The sequence below is a fragment of the Ranitomeya variabilis genome, chromosome 2, assembly GCF_051348905.1.
Source record: "Ranitomeya variabilis isolate aRanVar5 chromosome 2, aRanVar5.hap1, whole genome shotgun sequence".
Lineage (NCBI taxonomy): Eukaryota > Metazoa > Chordata > Amphibia > Anura > Dendrobatidae > Ranitomeya > Ranitomeya variabilis.
Window position 1 is genome coordinate 253,703,491 of NC_135233.1, and position 20,371 is coordinate 253,723,861.

Sequence of the window (20,371 nt, forward strand, 5' to 3'; positions counted from 1 at the left end):
ATAATGACGTGCTCTCTCTCTGTCTTTTTTTTCCATTTCTTTCTTTTTGTCTCTTCCTTTCTCTCTTTATCCCTTCCTTTCTGTCTCTCTCTTTCTGTCTTTCTTTCTCCCTTTCTCTGTGTCTCTCCCTTTTTTTTCTTTTCTTTCTGTCTTTCTTCCTTTCTCTCTCCGTTTCTCCATCTCTCTCCCTTTCTCTGTTTTTTCTCTTTTTCTTTATCTGTCTATCGCCGTTTCTGTTTTTTCTCTTTTTCTTTCTCTGTCTCTCTCCCTTTTTGTCTTTCTCTTTCTCTACCTTTCTCGCTCCCTTTCTGTCTCTCTCCCTTTATCTGTCTTTCTCCCTTTCTGTTTTTTCTCTCTCGTCCTTTCTCTGTCTCTCTCCTTTTCTCTCTCTGTGTATCTCTCTCCCTTTCTCTGTCTCTCGCTGTCTTTCTGTCTCTCCTTTTCCCTGTTTTCTCTCTTCCTTTCTCTGTCGCTCTCCCTTTCTCCTGTCTTTCTTTTCCTTTCTCTGCCTTTCTCTCTCCCTTTCTCCGTCTCTCACTCTCTCTTGTTGTCCCTCTGTAGTGCCGGACAGTCTTGTGCTGCGGATATTGAGTGACCGGCTCAGCAGACTGGACTGTGCCACCCGCGGCTGGGTGCTACACGGGTTCCCCAGAGACGCAGAGCAGGCTGCCCTGCTGACCGATGCCGGCTACATACCCAACAGGTAACAGCCCTGACATATAGTGACCAGGACCCTGAGCGGAGGCGGTCTCATCCTCAGCACCGCTAACACCTGATTGGCTGCTGTGGATTTCCGGACTCATTTCTTTAGGTTTGTTAGAATTTGTCGCCACCTCTGCTTGCTGTCACTGGATTGGAACAGTTAGTCCTTTCATGTAGAGGCTGGAACCTTGTACGGGCCTAATGCCTCTCAGGGTTTGTTACGGGGCATTCCTCGGTAACGAGCGCTCTCGCCCGGCCGCTCTCCTGCCGCCTGTCTCTTCCAGTCTGGTAAAGCATCATTTTAATTCTGGTTGTGAATCTCATCCTCGTCTCACTTCAGGAACAATCTCGCTCCACATTTCAACTCAATTTTGCGAGCGCTCAGATGTTTTATGTATACATTGCCTTCCCCCGTAGTCAGTATTCACAGGATCGCGCTCTAGACCGGAGGTAATGAAGAGATCACCCCGCCGGCGTTCAGCAGCGAGCACCCTTACCGGAGGCCTTCCGGCATCCCATATGCTAGCTCCTCATTTGCATATTTCAATTAGGAAGGAGGGACCTGCATTAGCATACAACAACGATGCTCCAGGTACAGAGTCCACTCCTCATTATTGTCACATTTTGCATCATTTTGCGTTCCTGTAAGCCGGTGGGCACTCATGGCATTCGGAGAGCACAGAGCGCCTCTCATTTCATAGCTGCTCCGTTCTGTTATTTTTACTATCCCAATCCCATCATGGTGTTATAGGATCAATTGCATTTGGACATTTATGCCAAAAAAACAAAAATGCAGTCTGATGGCAGCCAGGGAGTGAACTACATGCAGCTTATTGCGACCCCCAACCTTCTGGCCATAGACTTGTATTCTCCATGCCAGAGAGGAGGCGCTGGGGAACAGGCACAGGTAAGTACGGACCCCTACATATTGGCAGGATAGGGGTCTCCTGACCCTTGTGTGGCAACTCAGTAGGAGGTCATGAGGAGTGTGAATGTGGAGAAGGGGACCCCAATTCTCCTAACAGGTGGAGCACGTATCAGACCTCCATGGCAGATATATACGGTATGTATTTCCCTATTTATTGTGGCCCCTGGGATCAGTTCAGTGTCACAGTGTGAGAAGGTGCAGGCACTTCATACATGAGGCTCTAGCTCTGCATGCAGTTGGGAAGTAGGCACCCACTAGACCCCCGGGGTAGTGCGGAGAGCTGATGATGATGCCTTGCACTGGGTGCACGGCTGCCCTGCAGGGTGACTAGAAAGTGGCCCTCTTTACACAGGCTCAGCAGGTAGTGGAGGGCACAAGGAAGCAGTGCTATCCCACTAGGTGTCCAGGAGCGATATACCAATGGGCACATGACCAGCCGTGGTCTCGGCCTACTGGGAGCGTTTACAGGGGATGTCCGGACATACTGTCTCGCCAAGCCAGGCATCAGAAACACTAGCCGTAGCTGCACCCTGGGCGTTCCAGTGGCCCTCAGTTTCCTATGTGAGTTGTGTACAGGCCTATAAACAGTAGGCCCTGCCTGGTAACTGGCACTTCCAGCAGCGACATTTCTACAGCCCTGTATGCAGCTGCCTTCCTCCATTCTGATAAGTATACATGGACATCCACTTTAAGGCCTATGGCTAGGAAGGCGGCATGCTTAGTAACAAACCCTCGGCTCTGACACTTAAAGCAAGCAAAGATCTTGAAAACAATGAGGAATAGAAACACAAAGTGTATTCAAAATTTTCAGATCTTGTAAATAAAGTTGAGCAAAAAGATTCGTAGAACTATGAGCCAATGGCCACCGGACTAGAGTCCAGCAAACGTCCTCCTACCTGCCGGCATCCCCGGCCCCTCTTCTGATTAGTAGGCCATGCGTCATGACATTGAAGGGCCTACTAATCGGAAGAGGCCTTGGACTGGTGGCCATGGCCTAATGATACGGCCTCTGGAGCCGGGTCATACAAATAGTTTTGTTCATCTTTACTTATAATGAGGCAAATGCAGCAGAAAATCCGCAGAAAATTGGATGCAGATTTGATGCTAATTTTGCTCTTGTTTCTGCTCCGAAATCCAGTCCAGGTCCTGAAAATGTGAATAGACCCCTACAGACCCCATATGCCTTCACTGCGGGTGCAAATCTCCCAGGCGTGATGTCACACAACTGACCTTGGTTTAGAGGGGATTACAGCAGTTTTGTGTTTTTGGGGGGAAGAGATGAGAACAGATGTGGGCAGCCGCTCTGTATTTGCGGCATCTGCTCACTGCACCTTCAGAGTCCACAGAGCGCGGTGTTGACTCTGCTGCCTCCGCGACCAGACGCAGGAATTGTTCCCGGGCGGATTAAGCCCAATAAACAGCTGATTAATAAAGACTTGAACCACAGAACGGAGCTGAAATCTGCAGCCAAATCCTGCGCCTGCGAGAGGTTAATAACACCATTACTGGCAGCTCAGTCCCGCCGGCGTGCAGAGCGCGGTGTAAGCCTTCTCTTACTCCCCGTTAATTGAGCTAATAAAACCTCGCTGACCCGTCCGTGCCGCCATTATCTGCCAGTTTACCCAGACTGGACTGGAATATTTATCTTCCGATATGGATTCCACCCGTGTGCCGCGCAGCCTCACGCCGCCGCCGCCGCCGCCATTAATGGGCCGTAATTGGATTCACAGACTGCAGGTAATGAACAATCGTGCTGGTTATGGAGCCGACCCACGGACGCCGACTGATTAGTATTTTTGGTTTTTACGCATATTTTAGTATCTTAATTACAGTAGGAGCATCTGACCTGACCCTGTAGGAATGCAGCATGGAGGGGGGAGGTGAAGAAGTTAATGACCCCCATTTCTTACATTTAATTGCTCCACTCCCATATCAAACGGCCCCCCAAAAAATAAGAGCGGTATGAAATGGGGACCATTTGCGGTAAAAAAGGATTTAAAGGAACCCTAAACCTGCAATGCTTTTCTCCATTACTATGCAGTGGATTTCGGGCTATTGCTCCCTGTTATCAGCAAGCAGAAGACTGCCTGCCTGTGTTTTGGCATAGGAGAATAAGCAGAAATCTTCCCCCCCACTTACTGATTTCCTGCAGAGCTGACACTTGTCACTGAGCTGCAGTGTAAAGCAGGGAGCAGGGACAGAGCAGCAGGGAGCAGGGACAGAGCAGCAGGGAGCAGGGACAGAGCAGCAGGGAGCAGAGACAGAGCAGCAGGGAGCAGGGACAGAGCAGCAGGGAGCAGGGACAGAGCAGCAGGGAGCAGGGACAGAGCAGCAGGGAGCAGAGACAGAGCAGCAGGGAGCAGGGACAGAGCAGCAGGGAGCAGAGACAGAGCAGCAGGGAGCAGGGACAGAGCAGCAGGGAGCAGGGACAGAGCAGCAGGGAGCAGGGACAGAGCAGCAGGGAGCAGGGACAGAGCAGCAGGGAGCAGAGACAGAGCAGCAGGGAGCAGGGACAGAGCAGCAGGGAGCAGGGACAGAGCAGCAGGGAGCAGAGACAGAGCAGCAGGGAGCAGGGACAGAGCAGCAGGGAGCAGAGACAGAGCAGCAGGGAGCAGGGACAGAGCAGCAGGGAGCAGAGACAGAGCAGCAGGGAGCAGGGACAGAGCAGCACGGAGCAGGGACAGAGCAGCATGGAGCAGGGACAGAGCAGCAGGGAGCAGGGACAGAGCAGCAGGGAGCAGGGACAGAGCAGCAGGGAGCAGGGACAGAGCAGCAGGGACAGAGCAGCAGGGAGCAGGGAAAGAGCAGCAGGCTGCAATTCCTACTATCTCAGGGTTTAACCTCTTAGTGTCCTGACCTGTTTAGCTCTAACCTTTGCATTTTAGCTGCCATAACATTTATTTTCTTGATTTACATGGTGGGAGAAATTGCATTTTTTTCTGACTGCATATAAATTACTGTGCTTCAGTTTTTTTGTGCTTTTTTTTTGCAGCACAAATATAGAGAAAAAAGCTATTTCCATCTCTATGATACAGGCTGCTGTTAGGGCCACACTTACATCGCTCTCAGGTCCTTTCCTGGTCACCAAGATGGCTACACAGGGGTCCCCCAATCAAAAGGTGGACGTCCCCTTTAATCCTGCCATGGTTACTCTGGAATGCAGCAATCAGGGGGTTCGACAGCCGGGATTGGAGGTTAGTCTAAATCTGGGGTGTTAGATTGGCACCCGCACCAACGCGGCCCTGCACACCATCACAGAGGTTCAGGCCGCCATATGCATTAGGTGGTTTGGCTGGCTACTATCTCAGCCACTTCTCTCATAATCAGGAGCGTTTTATCGGCCCACCGCTCCTGGTTACATAGTTACATAGTTATTAAGGTTGAAGGAAGACTTTAAGTCCATCTAGTTCAACCCATAGCCTACCATGCCCTAACATGTTGATCCAGAGGAAGGCAAAAAAACCCATGTGGTAAGAGTAAGCTCCACCATGGGGAAAAAAAATTCCTTCCCGACCCCACATACGGCAATCAGACTAGTTCCCTGGATCAACGCCTTATCAAGGAATCTAATATATATACCCTGTAACATTATACTTTTCCAGAAAGGCATCCAGTCCCCTCTTAAATTGAAGCAATGAATCACTCATTACAACATCACACGGCAGAGATTTCCATAGTCTCACTGCTCTTACAGTAAAGAATCCGCGTCTGTTATTATGCTTAAACCTTTTTTCCTCCAGACGTAGAGGATGCGCCCTTGTCCCTGTCACCGGTCTATGATTAAAAAGATCATCAGAAAGGTCTTTGTACTGTCCCCTCATATATTTATACATTAACATAAGATCACCCCTTAGCCTTCGTTTTTCCAAACTAAATAGCCCCAAGTGTAATAACCTATCTAGGTATTGCAGACCCCCCAGTCCTCTAACCTTGGTCGCCCTTCTCTGCACCCGCTCTAGTTCAGCTATGTCTTTCTTATACACCGGAGACCAGAACTGTGCACAGTATTCTAAGTGTGGTGGCACTAGTGACTTGTATAGAGGTAAAATTATGTTCTCCTCATGAGCATCTATGCCTCTTTTAATGCATCCCATTATTTTATTTGCCTTTGTAGCAGCTGCCTGACACTGGCCACTGAATATGAGTTTGTCATCCACCCATACACCCAGGTCTTTTTCATTGACGGTTTTGCCCAGAGTTTTAGAATTAAGCACATAGTTATACATCTTATTACTTCTGCCCAAGTGCATGACCTTACATTTATCCCCATTAAAGCTCATTTGCCATTTATCAGCCCAAGCTTCTAGTTTACATAAATCATCCTGTAATATAAAATTGTCCTCCTCTGTATTGATTACCCTGCAGAGTTTAGTGTCATCTGCAAATATTGAAATTCTACTCTGAATGCCCCCTACAAGGTCACTAATAAATATGTTAAAAAGAAGAGGGCCCAATACTGACCCCTGTGGTACCCCACTGCTAACCGCGACCCAGTCCGAGTGTGCTCCATTAATAACCACCCTTTGTTTCCTATCCCTGAGCCAGCTCTCAATCCACTTACACATATTTTCCCCTATCCCCATTATTCTCATTTTATGTAACAACCTTTTGTGTGGCACCGTATCAAAAGCTTTTGAAAAGTCCATATACACTACATCTACTGGGTTCCCTTGGTCCAGTCCGGAACTTACCTCTTCATAGAAGCTGATCAAATTAGTCTGACATGAACGGTCCCTAGTAAACCCGTGCTGATACTGGGTCATGAGGTTATTCCTCTTCAGATACTCGAGTATAGCATCCCTTAGAATGCCCTCCAGAATTTTACCCACAGTAGAGGTTAAGCTTACTGGCCTATAATTTCTGAGTTCAGTTTTTGTCCCCTTTTTGAATATTGGCACCACATTTGCTATACGCCAGTCCTGTGGTACCAGACCCTGTTATTATGGACTCTTTAAAGATTAAAAATAATGGTCTATCAATGACTGTACTTAATTCCTGCAGTACTCGGGGGTGTATCCCATCCGGGCCCGGAGATTTGTCAATTTTTGTGATTTTTAGACGCCGCCGTACTTCCTGCTGGGTTAAGCAGGTAACATTTAATTGGGATTTTTTATCACTAGTCATATTGGCTGCCATGGGATTTTCTTTTGTAAATACTGATGAAAAAAAGTCATTTAGCATATTGGCTTTTTCCTCATCCTCATCCACCATTTCCCCCAGACTATTTTTAAGGGGGCCAACACTATCATTTTTTAGTTTCTTACTATTTATGTAGTTAAAGAATATTTTGGGGTTATTTTTACTCTCTCTGGCAATGAGTCTCTCTGTCTCAATCTTTGCTGCCTTGATTTGCTTTTTACAGAATTTATTTAATTTTTTGTATTTATTTAATGCCTCCTCACTACCTACTTCCTTTAATTCTCTAAATGCTTTCTTATTGTCCCTTATTGCACCCCTTACAGCTCTATTTAGCCATATCGGTTTCCTCCTATTTCTAGTATGTTTATTCCCATACGGTATATACTGTGCACAGGTCCTATCCAGGATGCTAATAAATGTCTCCCATTTTCTTTGTGTACTTTTATGTCTCAGGATATCGTCCCAGTTAATTGCACCAAGATCCTCTCTCATCCGTTGGAAATTTGCCCTCCTGAAGTTTAGTGTCCTTGTCACCCTTCTACTACACATCTTATTAAAGGAGACATGAAAACTTATTATTTTGTGATCACTATTCCCCAAGTGACCCCCAACCCTTATATTTGATATGCGGTCTGGCCTGTTGGTTAATATTAGGTCTAGCAGTGCCCCCCTTCTTGTTGGGTCCTGAACCAGCTGTGAAAGGTAATTGTCTCTCATAGTTGTCAAAAACCGATTACCTTTACTGGAACTGCAGGTTTCTGTTCCCCAATCTATTTCAGGGTAGTTGAAGTCCCCCATAATAATGACTTCTCCTTGTGTCGCAGCTTCATCTATTTGCTTTACGAGGATATTCTCCATTGCTTCCATTATTTTGGGAGATTTATAACAAACACCTATCAGTAATTTATTATTTTTTCCCCCTCCCCTTATCTCCACCCACAGGGACTCTACATTTTCATTAGATTCACCTATATTATCACGCAGGATGGGTTTTAAGGTCGATTTTACATACAGACACACCCCACCCCCTCGCTTATCTGTACGGTCATTTCTGAAAAGGCTATAGCCCTGCAAGTTAACAGCCCAGTCATGGCTCTCATCCAGCCATGTTTCAGATATCCCCACGATGTCATAATTATGTTCCAACAACATTAGTTCTAATTCGTCCATTTTGTTGGCGAGGCTTCTGGCATTAGTATACATGCACTGGTTCTCTGTAAGAAAGCCGCAGACTGACATCTCTGGGAGAAGAATGCAACCAGCAGTCTGATATCTGACAGTCACTTATCCAGGGCCCCCATGCACATTAGACCATTGCCCACACCCGTTGGTGTGTACGGTACAGCGCCATATAATGTGCTGTGACATCAGCCCCCTTAGTGACTGCCGTCAGTATCCTAAAACCTTGCTGAAATGAAGGTCAATATTCAATTGGAACTGATTGCACAGCCGGCCCAATTATCAGCCACATGTGGCCCACATACCCATAAAATGGCGCACTGGTGGTGTATGGGGCCCATCTGCGTTCCCGAGATCACGTACAATCTGTGTGATTTCCCGTCTGTAGGACCAGACTCATCCCCTGGCTCCAGCAGCGCCGCCTCCGTAAAGGCCAAGACATTAAACCGCGCTGATAGGGAAAGCGCCCTCCGCGGCGTAGCCGGCTGCCGCAATCTCTGAGAAGTAAAAAGCTCCAACTTGTCAGAAAATGAAGCCGGTGGCCGGACGTTTTCCATTCGAGTCGAGCGCTCTCCTCTGACCCCGTAGCATTTCCATCAGCAGCGGAGGCGCTACCTGCGCTTTGAAGCCCTCACGCTCGAGAGCGTCTGCTGAATTACATCTGGAAGAGACAACAGAGGGTCAGCGCCGCCTCCGCGAGGGTTAAAACTTAGTTTATGAAAGTCTGTTACTCGGTTTGCAGTCGTTCTCACCGGAGACCAGAAGCAATTACTTTTGAAGCAAGTCCATGGAAGATGATGGCTACCTTTGAACCGCGCGTCCTTATGTGGGCCGCCGCCCGTGTTTGTACAGACGCTGCCTCCGAGACCAGGCTTACGAGCTGTCAGTTTACATCCATACAGCGGCACCCACCCTGCATAAACTTTATTGATTTTTGGAGTTAGTTGCCTCTAGGCAGGGAAGTGGTTAATCAGAAAATCAATAATGCATTAGGGAAGCAGAGAGCGGCTGCCCGGCCCCGATCCCGAATGTGGGCCCCTGAAACGCCCTGGAATATGTCCGACACCCTGATACCGGGGCCCGTCTGCATCACCTGCAACTATATGGTGGCCCAGAGCCATCCACAGCCCCAAACATCGTGTCTCTATGATCCCACGGTGTGCAGCATTATACAGGTGCTGTGTGTGTGCACGATTTCATTATATGAGCACCGCATGGCACTATAATATTATACAGACATTATATAGCACTACTACTGCATTATATAGCGCTACTGCATCACAAGGGGATGTTATAACACTATAACATTCGGGCACTGTATGGCACTATTACATTATATTAGCACTGCATGGCACTATAATATTATACAGACATTATATAGCACTACTGCTGCATTATATAGCACTACTGCACCACAAGGGGATTGTATAACACTATAACATTCGGGCACTGTATGGCACTATTACATTATATGAGCACTGCATGGCACTATAACATTATACAGACATGCTACTACATTATAGAGCACTACTGCACCACAAGGGGATTGTATAACACTATAACATTCGAGCACTGTATGGCACTATTACATTATATGAGCACCGCATGGCACTATAACATTATACAGACATTATATAGCACTACTGCTGCATTATATAGCACTACTGCATCACAAGGGGATTGTATAACACTATAACATTCGGGCACTGTATGGCACTATTACATTATATGAGCACTGCATGGCACTATAACATTATATAGACATGCTACTGCATTATATAGCACTACTGCATCACAAGGGGATTGTATAACACTAACATTCGGGCACTATATGGCACTAATACATTATATGGGCACCGCATGGCACTATAACAATATACCGATATGCTACTGCATTATATAGCACTACTGCATCACAAGGGGATTGTATAACACTATAACATTCGGGCGCTGTATGGCACTAATACATTATATGGGCACCACATGGCACTATAACATTATATAGACATGCTACTGCATTATATAGCAGTACTGCATCACAAGGAGATTTTATAACACTATAACATTCGGGCACTATATGGCAACTTTACATTATATGGGCACCACATGGCACTATAATATTTTACAGACATGCTACTACATTATATAGCACTACTGCACCACAAGGGGATTGTATAACACTATAACATTCGAGCACTGTATGGCACTATTACATTATATGGGCACTACATGGCACTATAACATTATACAGACATGCTACTACATTATAGAGCACTACTGCACCACAAGGGGATTGTATAACACTATAACATTCGAGCACTGTATGGCACTATTACATTATATGAGCACCGCATGGCACTATAACATTATACAGACATTATATAGCACTACTGCTGCATTATATAGCACTACTGCATCACAAGGGGCTGTTATAACACTATAACATTCGGGCACTGTATGGCACTATTACATTATATGAGCACCGCATGGCACTATAATATTATACAGACATTATATAGCACTACTGCTGCATTATATAGCACTACTGCACCACAAGGGGATTGTATAACACTATAACATTCGGGCACTGTATGGCACTATTACATTATATGAGCACTGCATGGCACTATAATATTATATAGACATTATATAGCACTACTACTGCATAATATAGCACTACTGCACCACAAGGGGATGTTGTAACACTATAACATTCGGGCACTGTATGGCACTATTAGATTATATGGGCACCGCATGGCACTATAATATTATACAGACATTATATAGCACTACTACTGCATTATATAGCACTACTGCACCACAAGGGGATGTTATAACACTATAACATTCGGGCACTGTATGGCAATATTACATTATATGGGCACCACATGGCACTATAATATTATACAGACATTATATAGCACTACTACTGCATTATATAGCACTACTGCACCACAAGGGGATGTTATAACACTATAATATTTGGGCACTGTATGGCAATATTACATTATATGGGCACCACATGGCACTATAACATTATACAGACATTATATAGCACTACTACTGCATTATATAGCACTACTGCATCACAAGGGGATTGTATAACACTAACATTTGGGCGCTGTATGGCACTAATACATTATATGGGCACCGCATGGCACTCTAACAATATACCGATATGCTACTGCATTATATAGCACTACTGCATCTCAAGGGGATTGTATAACACTATAACATTCGGGCGCTGTATGGCACTAATACATTATATGGGCACCGCATGGCACTATAACATTATATAGACATGCTACTGCATTATATAGCAGTACTGCATCACAAGGAGATTTTATAAAACTATAACATTCGGGCACTATATGGCAACTTTACATTATATGGGCACCACATGGCACTATAATATTTTACAGACATGCTACTACATTATATAGCACTACTGCACCACAAGGGGATTGTATAACACTATAACATTCGAGCACTGTATGGCACTATTACATTATATGGGCACTACATGGCACTATAACATTATACAGACATGCTACTACATTATAGAGCACTACTGCACCACAAGGGGATTGTATAACACTATAACATTCGAGCACTGTATGGCACTATTACATTATATGAGCACCGCATGGCACTATAACATTATACAGACATTATATAGCACTACTGCTGCATTATATAGCACTACTGCATCACAAGGGGATTGTATAACACTATAACATTCGGGCACTGTATGGCACTATTACATTATATGAGCACTGCATGGCACTATAACATTATATAGACATGCTACTGCATTATATAGCACTACTGCATCACAAGGGGATTGTATAACACTAACATTCGGGCACTATATGGCACTAATACATTATATGGGCACCGCATGGCACTATAACAATATACCGATATGCTACTGCATTATATAGCACTACTGCATCACAAGGGGATTGTATAACACTATAACATTCGGGCGCTGTATGGCACTAATACATTATATGGGCACCACATGGCACTATAACATTATATAGACATGCTACTGCATTATATAGCAGTACTGCATCACAAGGAGATTTTATAACACTATAACATTCGGGCACTATATGGCAACTTTACATTATATGGGCACCACATGGCACTATAATATTTTACAGACATGCTACTACATTATATAGCACTACTGCACCACAAGGGGATTGTATAACACTATAACATTCGGGCACTGTAAGGCACTATTACATTATACAGACATGCTACTACATTGTAGAGCACTACTGCACCACAAGGGGATTGTATAACACTATAACATTCGAGCACTGTATGGCACTATTACATTATATGGGCACCACATGGCACTATAATATTTTACAGACATGCTACTACATTATATAGCACTACTGCACCACAAGGGGATTGTATAACACTATAACATTCGAGCACTGTATGGCACTATTACATTATATGGGCACCACATGGCACTATAACATTATACAGATATGCTACTGCATTATATAGCACTACTGCACCACAAGGGGATTGTATAACACTATAATATTCTGGTGCTGTATGGCACTAATTCATTATATGGGCACCACATGGCACTATAACATTATACCGATATGCTACTGCATTATATAGCAGTACTGCATCACAAGGAGATTTTATAACACTATAACATTCGGGCACTACATGGCAACTTTACATTATATGGGCACCACATGGCACTATAATATTTTACAGACATGCTATATATATATATATATATATATATATACTGTTATAGTGCCATGTGGTGCCCATATAATGAATTAGTGCCATACAGCACCCGAATATTATAGTGTTATACAATCCCCTTGTGGTGCAGTAGTGCTATATAATGTAATATTTTACAGACATGCTACTACATTATATAGCACTACTGCATCACAAGGGGATTGTATAACACTATAACATTCGGGCACTGTATGGCACTATTACATTATATGGGCATCACATGGCACTATAATATTTTACATACATGCTACTACATTACATAGCACTACTGCATCACAAGGGGATTGTATAACACTATAGCATTGTACAAGCATGCTATTACATTATATGAACATTATATGGCTCTGTTAGATTATACAGGTAAGCTATTAAGTTATATGTATACTGTATGCTACTATTACATTTTAAGTGGACTATATAGTACTAAAACATGAGCATTGTATGGCATTTTCATTTTATGGGCACTTTAAGGTAACATACATTATCTAAACACTGTATGGCAGAATTAAATCATGGACTCTGTGGTAATATTACATGGACACTGCGTGGTAATATTGGTTTATATGGACACTGTGGTAATATTACATTATATGGACACTGTGTGGTATTACCATATTAAATTGGCACCTTGTGGTACTGTTACATCATACGAACACTGTGATACTATTACACTATATAGTTACTGTGTTGTATTATTATATGAGCACTGTGTTTTACTGTTATATTACAGTAGATCATAAAAATGAGTACACCGCTCACATATGTGTACATATTATATTTTTATCTTAGGACAACACTGAAGATATGACACTTTGATACAATATAGTCAGTGTACAGCTTATATAACAGTGTAACTTTGTTGTGCCCTCTAATTCAACACAAAGCCAATATTGTCTAAACCACTAGCAAAACAAATGAGTACATCCCTAAGTGATCATGGCCAAATTGTTCCCAAAGTCTCACTATTTTATGTGGCCACCATTATTTTCATGCACTGACTTGGGCATGGAGGTCACTAGAGCATCACAGGTTGCCACTGGAATCATCTTCCACTCCTCCATGGAGCTGGTGGATGCTAGAGACCTTGCGTCCATCCATCTTCCGTTTGAGGATGCCCCACAGATGTTCAATAGGGTTTAGGTCTGGAAACATGCTTGGCCAGTCCAGCACCTTTACCCTCAGTTTCTTTAGCAAGGCAGTAGTCGTCTTGAAGGTGTGTTTGGGGTTGTTATCATGTTGGAATACTGCCCTGCGATCCAGTTTCCAAAGGGAGGGGATCATTCTCTGCTTCAGTATGTCACAGTACATGTTGGCATTCATGGTTCCCTCAATGAATTATAGCTCCACACAGCCGGCAGCACTCATGCAGCCCCAAACCATGACACTTCCACCACCATGCTTGACTGTAGGCAGGACACAATTGTCTTTGTGCTCCTCACCTGGTTGCCGGCACACACGCTTGACACCATCTGAACCAATCTTGGTCTCATCAGACCACAGGACATAGTTCCAGTAATCCATGACCTTAGTCTGCTTGTCTTCAGCAAACTGAAGGCTTTCTTGTGCACTATCCTTAGAAGAGGCTTCCTCCTCGGACAACAGCCATGCAGACCAATTTGATGCAGTGTACGACGTATGGTCTGAGCACTGACAAGTGGACCTTCCCACCCCTGTAACCTGTGCCGCAATGCTGGCAGCGCTCATACTACATCTATTTTGAAAAGAAAACCTCTAGATAGAGTATGACGCAGAGAAGGTGCACTTAACCTTTTTGGTCGACCATGGCGAGGCCAGTTCTGAAGGGGAACCTGTCTTGTTAACCCTCTGTATGGTCTTGGCCACCGTGCTGCAGCTCAGCGTCAGGGTGTTGGCAATCTTCTCATTGCCTCAGCCATCTTTATGTAAAGGAACAATTCTTTTTTTTTTTTACAAATCCCCAGAGAGTTCTTTGCCATAAGGAGCTATGTTGAACTTCCAGTGACTGGTATGAGAATGTGTGAGAGCGAGAACACCAAATTTACCACACTTGCTCCCCATTCACACCTGGGACTTTGTAACACTAATGAGTCACAATCACCGAGGAGGAAAAATGGCTAATGGGGTACTCACTTTTGTTGCCAGCGGTTTAGACATTAATGGCTGTGTTGAGTTATTTAAAGGTCACACCAAATGTACACTGTTATACAGGCTGTACACTGACTACTTTACATTGTGTCAAATTGTCATATCTTCAGTGTTGTCCCATGAAAAGATATAATAAAATTTACAAAAATGTGAGCTGTGTTCTCAATTTTGTGACATATTGTAAATGGGCACTGTGTGATACTATTACACTATTCGGACACTATGTGGTACCATTATATTATATGGGCACTGTGTGGTATTATTGCATAATATGGTGCTATTACATGGGCACTATGTGGTACTATTACACTATTCGGACACTGTGTGGTACTAGTATATGGGCACTGTGTGGTTCTATTACACAATATGGTGCTATTACATTATATGGGCACTGTGTGGTACTATTACACTATATGTAGGGGCCCTCACATATTGTGCCCAGACGCCCCATCCAGGACTTTGATTAGATCCATCAGTGCAACGATACATAATGCTATGGCCCAGGAATATCATTGGGTGCACTACAAGACCCAGAATGGAATGCCAGCTTCTGCCAGGACTAGTTTTGCCGAGGGCAGTCTGGCACCAGTCATCTGACTATTTCCGTAGCTGAGGCCGGCTGCAGCGCACCTATTAATAACCCCATTTCTCAGCTCAGGCGCAGAGACAAGACATATTTACCCTCGAAATTGGTATTGACAAAGTAGAATAAATGTTTTCCAGCGAGCGGCATGCGGGACCCTGGAGGGAGGACGGGGAGCGGGAGCGATCGTCAGAGGCTGCAGAGCGGATGATGCAATTACTAGAGGGGACAACGCACCAAGCCGCAGAACCTGCAATACACGGCCGGTCCGGAGAGGTCAAGTCAACATGAGCACGGGTCGAAAACCCATCACGGCTGCCCCATCTCATCACTCCAAAGAAGGGAAAGGCACGAGATCTGCCGCAGCATACAGATACACCACAAGTCTCAGCATGCTGTGCTAGCCCCGCTGGGGCTTGTGGTTACTTCACAACTCAGTCACCTGCCATATTCAGACCTCCCTGCTATTTGTGCTCTACAGTGGTAGTTTCTTATATCTTATTAATGCAAAAGTATGATCAGAGTATTTCCCCTATGCTTTAGGCTGGGGTCACACTTGGCGTAAGACAATACGCCACGTATTATACGTCCGTACTACGGCCGTAATACGGAGAAATGTTCCCAAAATAGTGATCCGTAGTCAGGGTGTGTCAGCATATTTTGCGCATGGCATCCTCCGTATGTAATCCGTATGGCATCCGTACTGCGAGATTTTCGCGCAGGCTTTCAAAACCGACATCTAATGGATTTATGTGCTCAAATGTTAGGGAAAACATATATACAGTATATATATATATATGTCATTGAGACACATATATATATAGTCTGTATTTAGATTTCATTCAGCGCGATATCTGTGAAAAGTCGGTAATTCAATTGCCGGCTTTTCATTTCTCCTGCACAAACCCGAAATGATATGAGACATGGTTTACATATAGTAAACCATCTCATATCCACTTTTTTTTTTGCATATTCCACACTACTAATGTTAGTAGTGTGTATGTGCAAAATTTCAGTGCTGTAGCTGCTAAAATAAAGGGTTAAATGGCGGAAAAAATTGGCGTGGGCTCCCGCGCAATTTTCTCCGCCAGAGTGGTAAAGCCAGTGACTGAGGGCAGATATTAATAGCCAGGAGAGGGTCCATGGTTATTGGCCCCCCCTGGCTACAAACATCTGCCCCCAGCCACCCCAGAAAAGGCACATCTGGAAGATGCGCCTATTCTGGCACTTGGCCACTCTCTTCCCACTCCCGTGTAGCTGTGGGATATGGGGTAATGAAGGGTTAATGCCACCTTGCTATTGTAAGGTGACATTAAGCCAGATTAATAATGGAGAGGTGTCAATTATGACACCTATCCATTATTAATCCAATAGTACGAAATGGTTAATAAAACACACACACACATGATTTAAAAGTATTTTAATGAAATAAACACAGCGGTTGTTTTAATAATTTATTGTTCTCTCAATCCATTTCCAGGCCCTCGCTTGGCAAAATAATAAACGCACAAGATACATACCTTCTGATGTCCTATCACGTCCCACGAGGTAATCCATCTGAAGGGGTTAACTAATATTACAGGCACGAGCTGCGATAAACCACTCGCTCGTGCCTGTAATCCCCGGGTGCTGAAAGGAAAGCAGTGATCTATACTTACATTGAGTCGCGGTGATGCGCCCCTGCTGGATGTTCTCATGAACTGCAGCCTGGGAACTTTTTCCCACGCTCCAGGTCATATGAGGACATCCACCAGGGGGCGCATCACCGCGACTGAAGGAAATGTAGGTCAATGACCTACATTTCATTCATTCGCTGGGGAATTACAAGCAGGAGCACAACGCTGCATTAGCAGGGCTCCTGCCTGTAATATTAGTTAACCCCTTCAGATGGATTACCTCGTGGGACGAGACGGTTCACCAGAAGGTATGTATCTTGTGCGTTTATTATTTTGCCAAGCGAGGGCCTGGAAATGGATTGAGAGAACAATAAATTATTAAAACAACCGCTGTGTTTATTTCATTAAAATACTTTTAAATCATGTGTGTGTTTTTTTTAACCCTTTCAAACAATTGGATTAATAATGGATAGGTGTCATAATTGACGCCTCTCCATTATTAATCTGGCTTAATGTCACCTTACAATAGCAAGGTGGCATTAACCCTTCATTACCCCATATCCCACCGCTACAGGGAGTGGGAAGAGAGTGGCCAAGTGCCAGAATAGGCGCATCTTCCAGATGTGCCTTTTCTGGGGTGGCTGGGGGCAGATGTTTGTAGCCACGGGGGGGCCAATAACCATGGACCCTCTCCTGGCTATTAATATCTGCCCTCAGTCACTGGCTTTACCATTCTGGCGGAGAAAATTGCGCGGGAGCCCACGCCAATTTTTTCCGCCATTTAACCCTTTATTTCAGCAGCTACAGCGCTGAAATTTTGCACATACACACTACTAACATTAGTAGTGTGGAATATGCAAAAAAAAAAGGGATATGAGATGGTTTACTGTATGTAAACCATGTCTCATATCCTGTCGGGTTTGTGCAGGAGAAATGAAAAGCCGGCAATTGAATTACCGACTTTTCACTAACACCGCTGCGTATTTCTCGCAAGTCACACTGCTGGTCCGTGTGGAATCCGTATTTTTCTCGCCCCCATAGACTTTCATTGGCGATTTTTTTGCGCAATACGCTGACAAACGCAGCATGCTGCGATTTTGTACGGCCGTAGAAAGCCGTATAATACTGAACCGTAATATACGGCTAATAGGAGCAGCCCCATTGAGAATAATTGTGCCGTATTTAATGCGAGTTTTACGGACGTAGTTTCTGCGCTCTTACGTCCGTAAAACACGCATGTGTGACCCCGGCCTTAGGCTTTAGGCTGCGAATTTTGCTGCAAATCGGCAGCAGTTTTCCATGAGTTTACAGTACCATGTAAACCTATGGAAAACAAAGTGCACATGCTGCGGAAAAAAAAAAACGTGGAAACGCTGTGTTGTTTATTCCGCTGCATGTCAATTCTTTGTGCGGATTCCGCAACGGTTTGCACCTGCTCCTCAATAGGAACCTGCAGGTGTAAAACCACAGGTGGAATCTGCACAAAAACCACGGTAATTCCGCAGTAAATCCGCAGTGCGGATTTACCAAAATCAGTGCGGAAAAATCCACACACCATTCAGCAACGTGTGCACATACCCTCATACTTCTGCTGTGCTCCATCAGGACACAGCCATGATCGGAGTATTTCCCCTATGCTTTATACTTCTGCTATGCTCCATCAGGACAGAGCCATGATCGGAGTATTTCCCTTATGCTTTATACTTCTGCTATGCTCCATCAGGACACAGCCATGATTGGAGTATTTCCCCTATGCTTTATACTTCTGCTATGCTCCATCAGGACACAGCCATGATCGGAGTATTTCCCCTATGCTTTATACTTCTGCTATGCTCCATCAGGACACAGCCATGATTGGAGTATTTCCCCTATGCTTTATACTTCTGCTATGCTCCATCAGGACACAGCCATGATCAGAGTATTTCCCCTATGCTTTATACTTCTGCTATGCTCCATCAGGACACAGCCATGATCGGAGTATTTCTCCTATGCTTTATACTTCTGCTATGCTCCATCAGGACACAGCCATGATTGGAGTATTTCCCCTATGCTTTATACTTCTGCTATGTTCCATCAGGACACAGCCATGATCAGAGTATTTCCCCTATGCTTTATACTTCTAGGTTCCATCAGGACACAGCCATGATTGGAGTATTTCCCCTATGCTTTATACTTCTGCTATGTTCCATCAGGACACAGCCATGATTGGAGTATTTCCCTTATGCTTTATACTTCTGCTATGCTCCATCAGGACACAGCCATGATCAGAGTATTTCCCCTATGCTTTATACTTCTAGGTTCCATCAGGACACAGCCATGATCGGAGTATTTCCCCTATGCTTTATACTTCTGCTATGTTCCATCAGGACACAGCCATGATCGGAGTATTTCCCCTATGCTTTATACTTCTATGTTCCATCAAGACACAGCCATGATCAGAGTATTTCCCCTATGCTTTATACTTCTGCTATGTTCCAGCAGGACACAGCCATGATCGGAGTACCGTATTTCCTCAATTCTCTACACTGCTCCTCTAGGGCATGTCTATGATCAGTAACTTGCAGCTAAGGCTATGTGCACACGTTCAGGATTTCTTGCAGAAATTTCCTGAGTAAAACAGGACATTTTCCGCAAGAAATCCGCATGCGTTTTTTTTGCGGATTTTAAATGATGGGAAGCATAATGTATGCGTTTTGTTCGCGGTTTTATAGCGAAAAAAACGCAAAAAATCTGCAACGTGTGCACACAGCCTTATACTGCAGCCTCACTTGTTCAGATTGACTCCTCAGTTGTTCACTCCATTGAGTTATTGCTTTCCCCATTCTTTACACTGCAGCACTGTTCCAATAGGGTACTACTACAATCGAGAACTCCAGTTTTGTGGTGTTGCTTTGGCTTCGGCTCTCTTTTAGGCCATGTTCACACTATCAGTATTTGGTCAGTATTTCACATCAGTATTTGTAGCCAAACCCAGGAGTGGGTGATAACACAGACGTGGTGATGTGTTTCTATTATACTTTTCCTCTGATTGTGCCCGTTTGCCCTCTTACTGTAGATGATGCCTACATGAGAGGATCTGGGCAGCTGCCCACAGTATGGCGCCCGCTGCAGACGCTTCCACCTGCTGAGATCTGTAGTCGCACAGCGGAGCCTCCGCATTCATTTCCCTCCTGAAATCTGGGCCACTAAACTTTAATAGAGCAATTTTTCTTTTGACTTGGGGCAAATAAAGACAGACCTCCATATTCTGTGCCCCCAGGACGCCGCGCCCCCAGGGCACCGTGCCCTGACCGTACACCCGCGTGATTACAT

The 20,371-nt window shown here is 44.6% G+C and overlaps 1 protein-coding gene across 3 annotated transcripts in view; it reads left to right on the forward strand.

Moving 5' to 3' along the window:
- AK8 (adenylate kinase 8) overlaps positions 1-20,371 on the forward strand; it is a 104,975-nt gene that overhangs the window by 78,735 nt on the left and 5,869 nt on the right. For all 3 annotated transcript variants that reach the window (XM_077284639.1, XM_077284641.1, XM_077284640.1), the window contains one exon: positions 562-703. In XM_077284639.1, the coding sequence (XP_077140754.1) occupies positions 562-703 (142 nt within the window). The remainder of the gene's footprint in view (positions 1-561; positions 704-20,371) is intronic.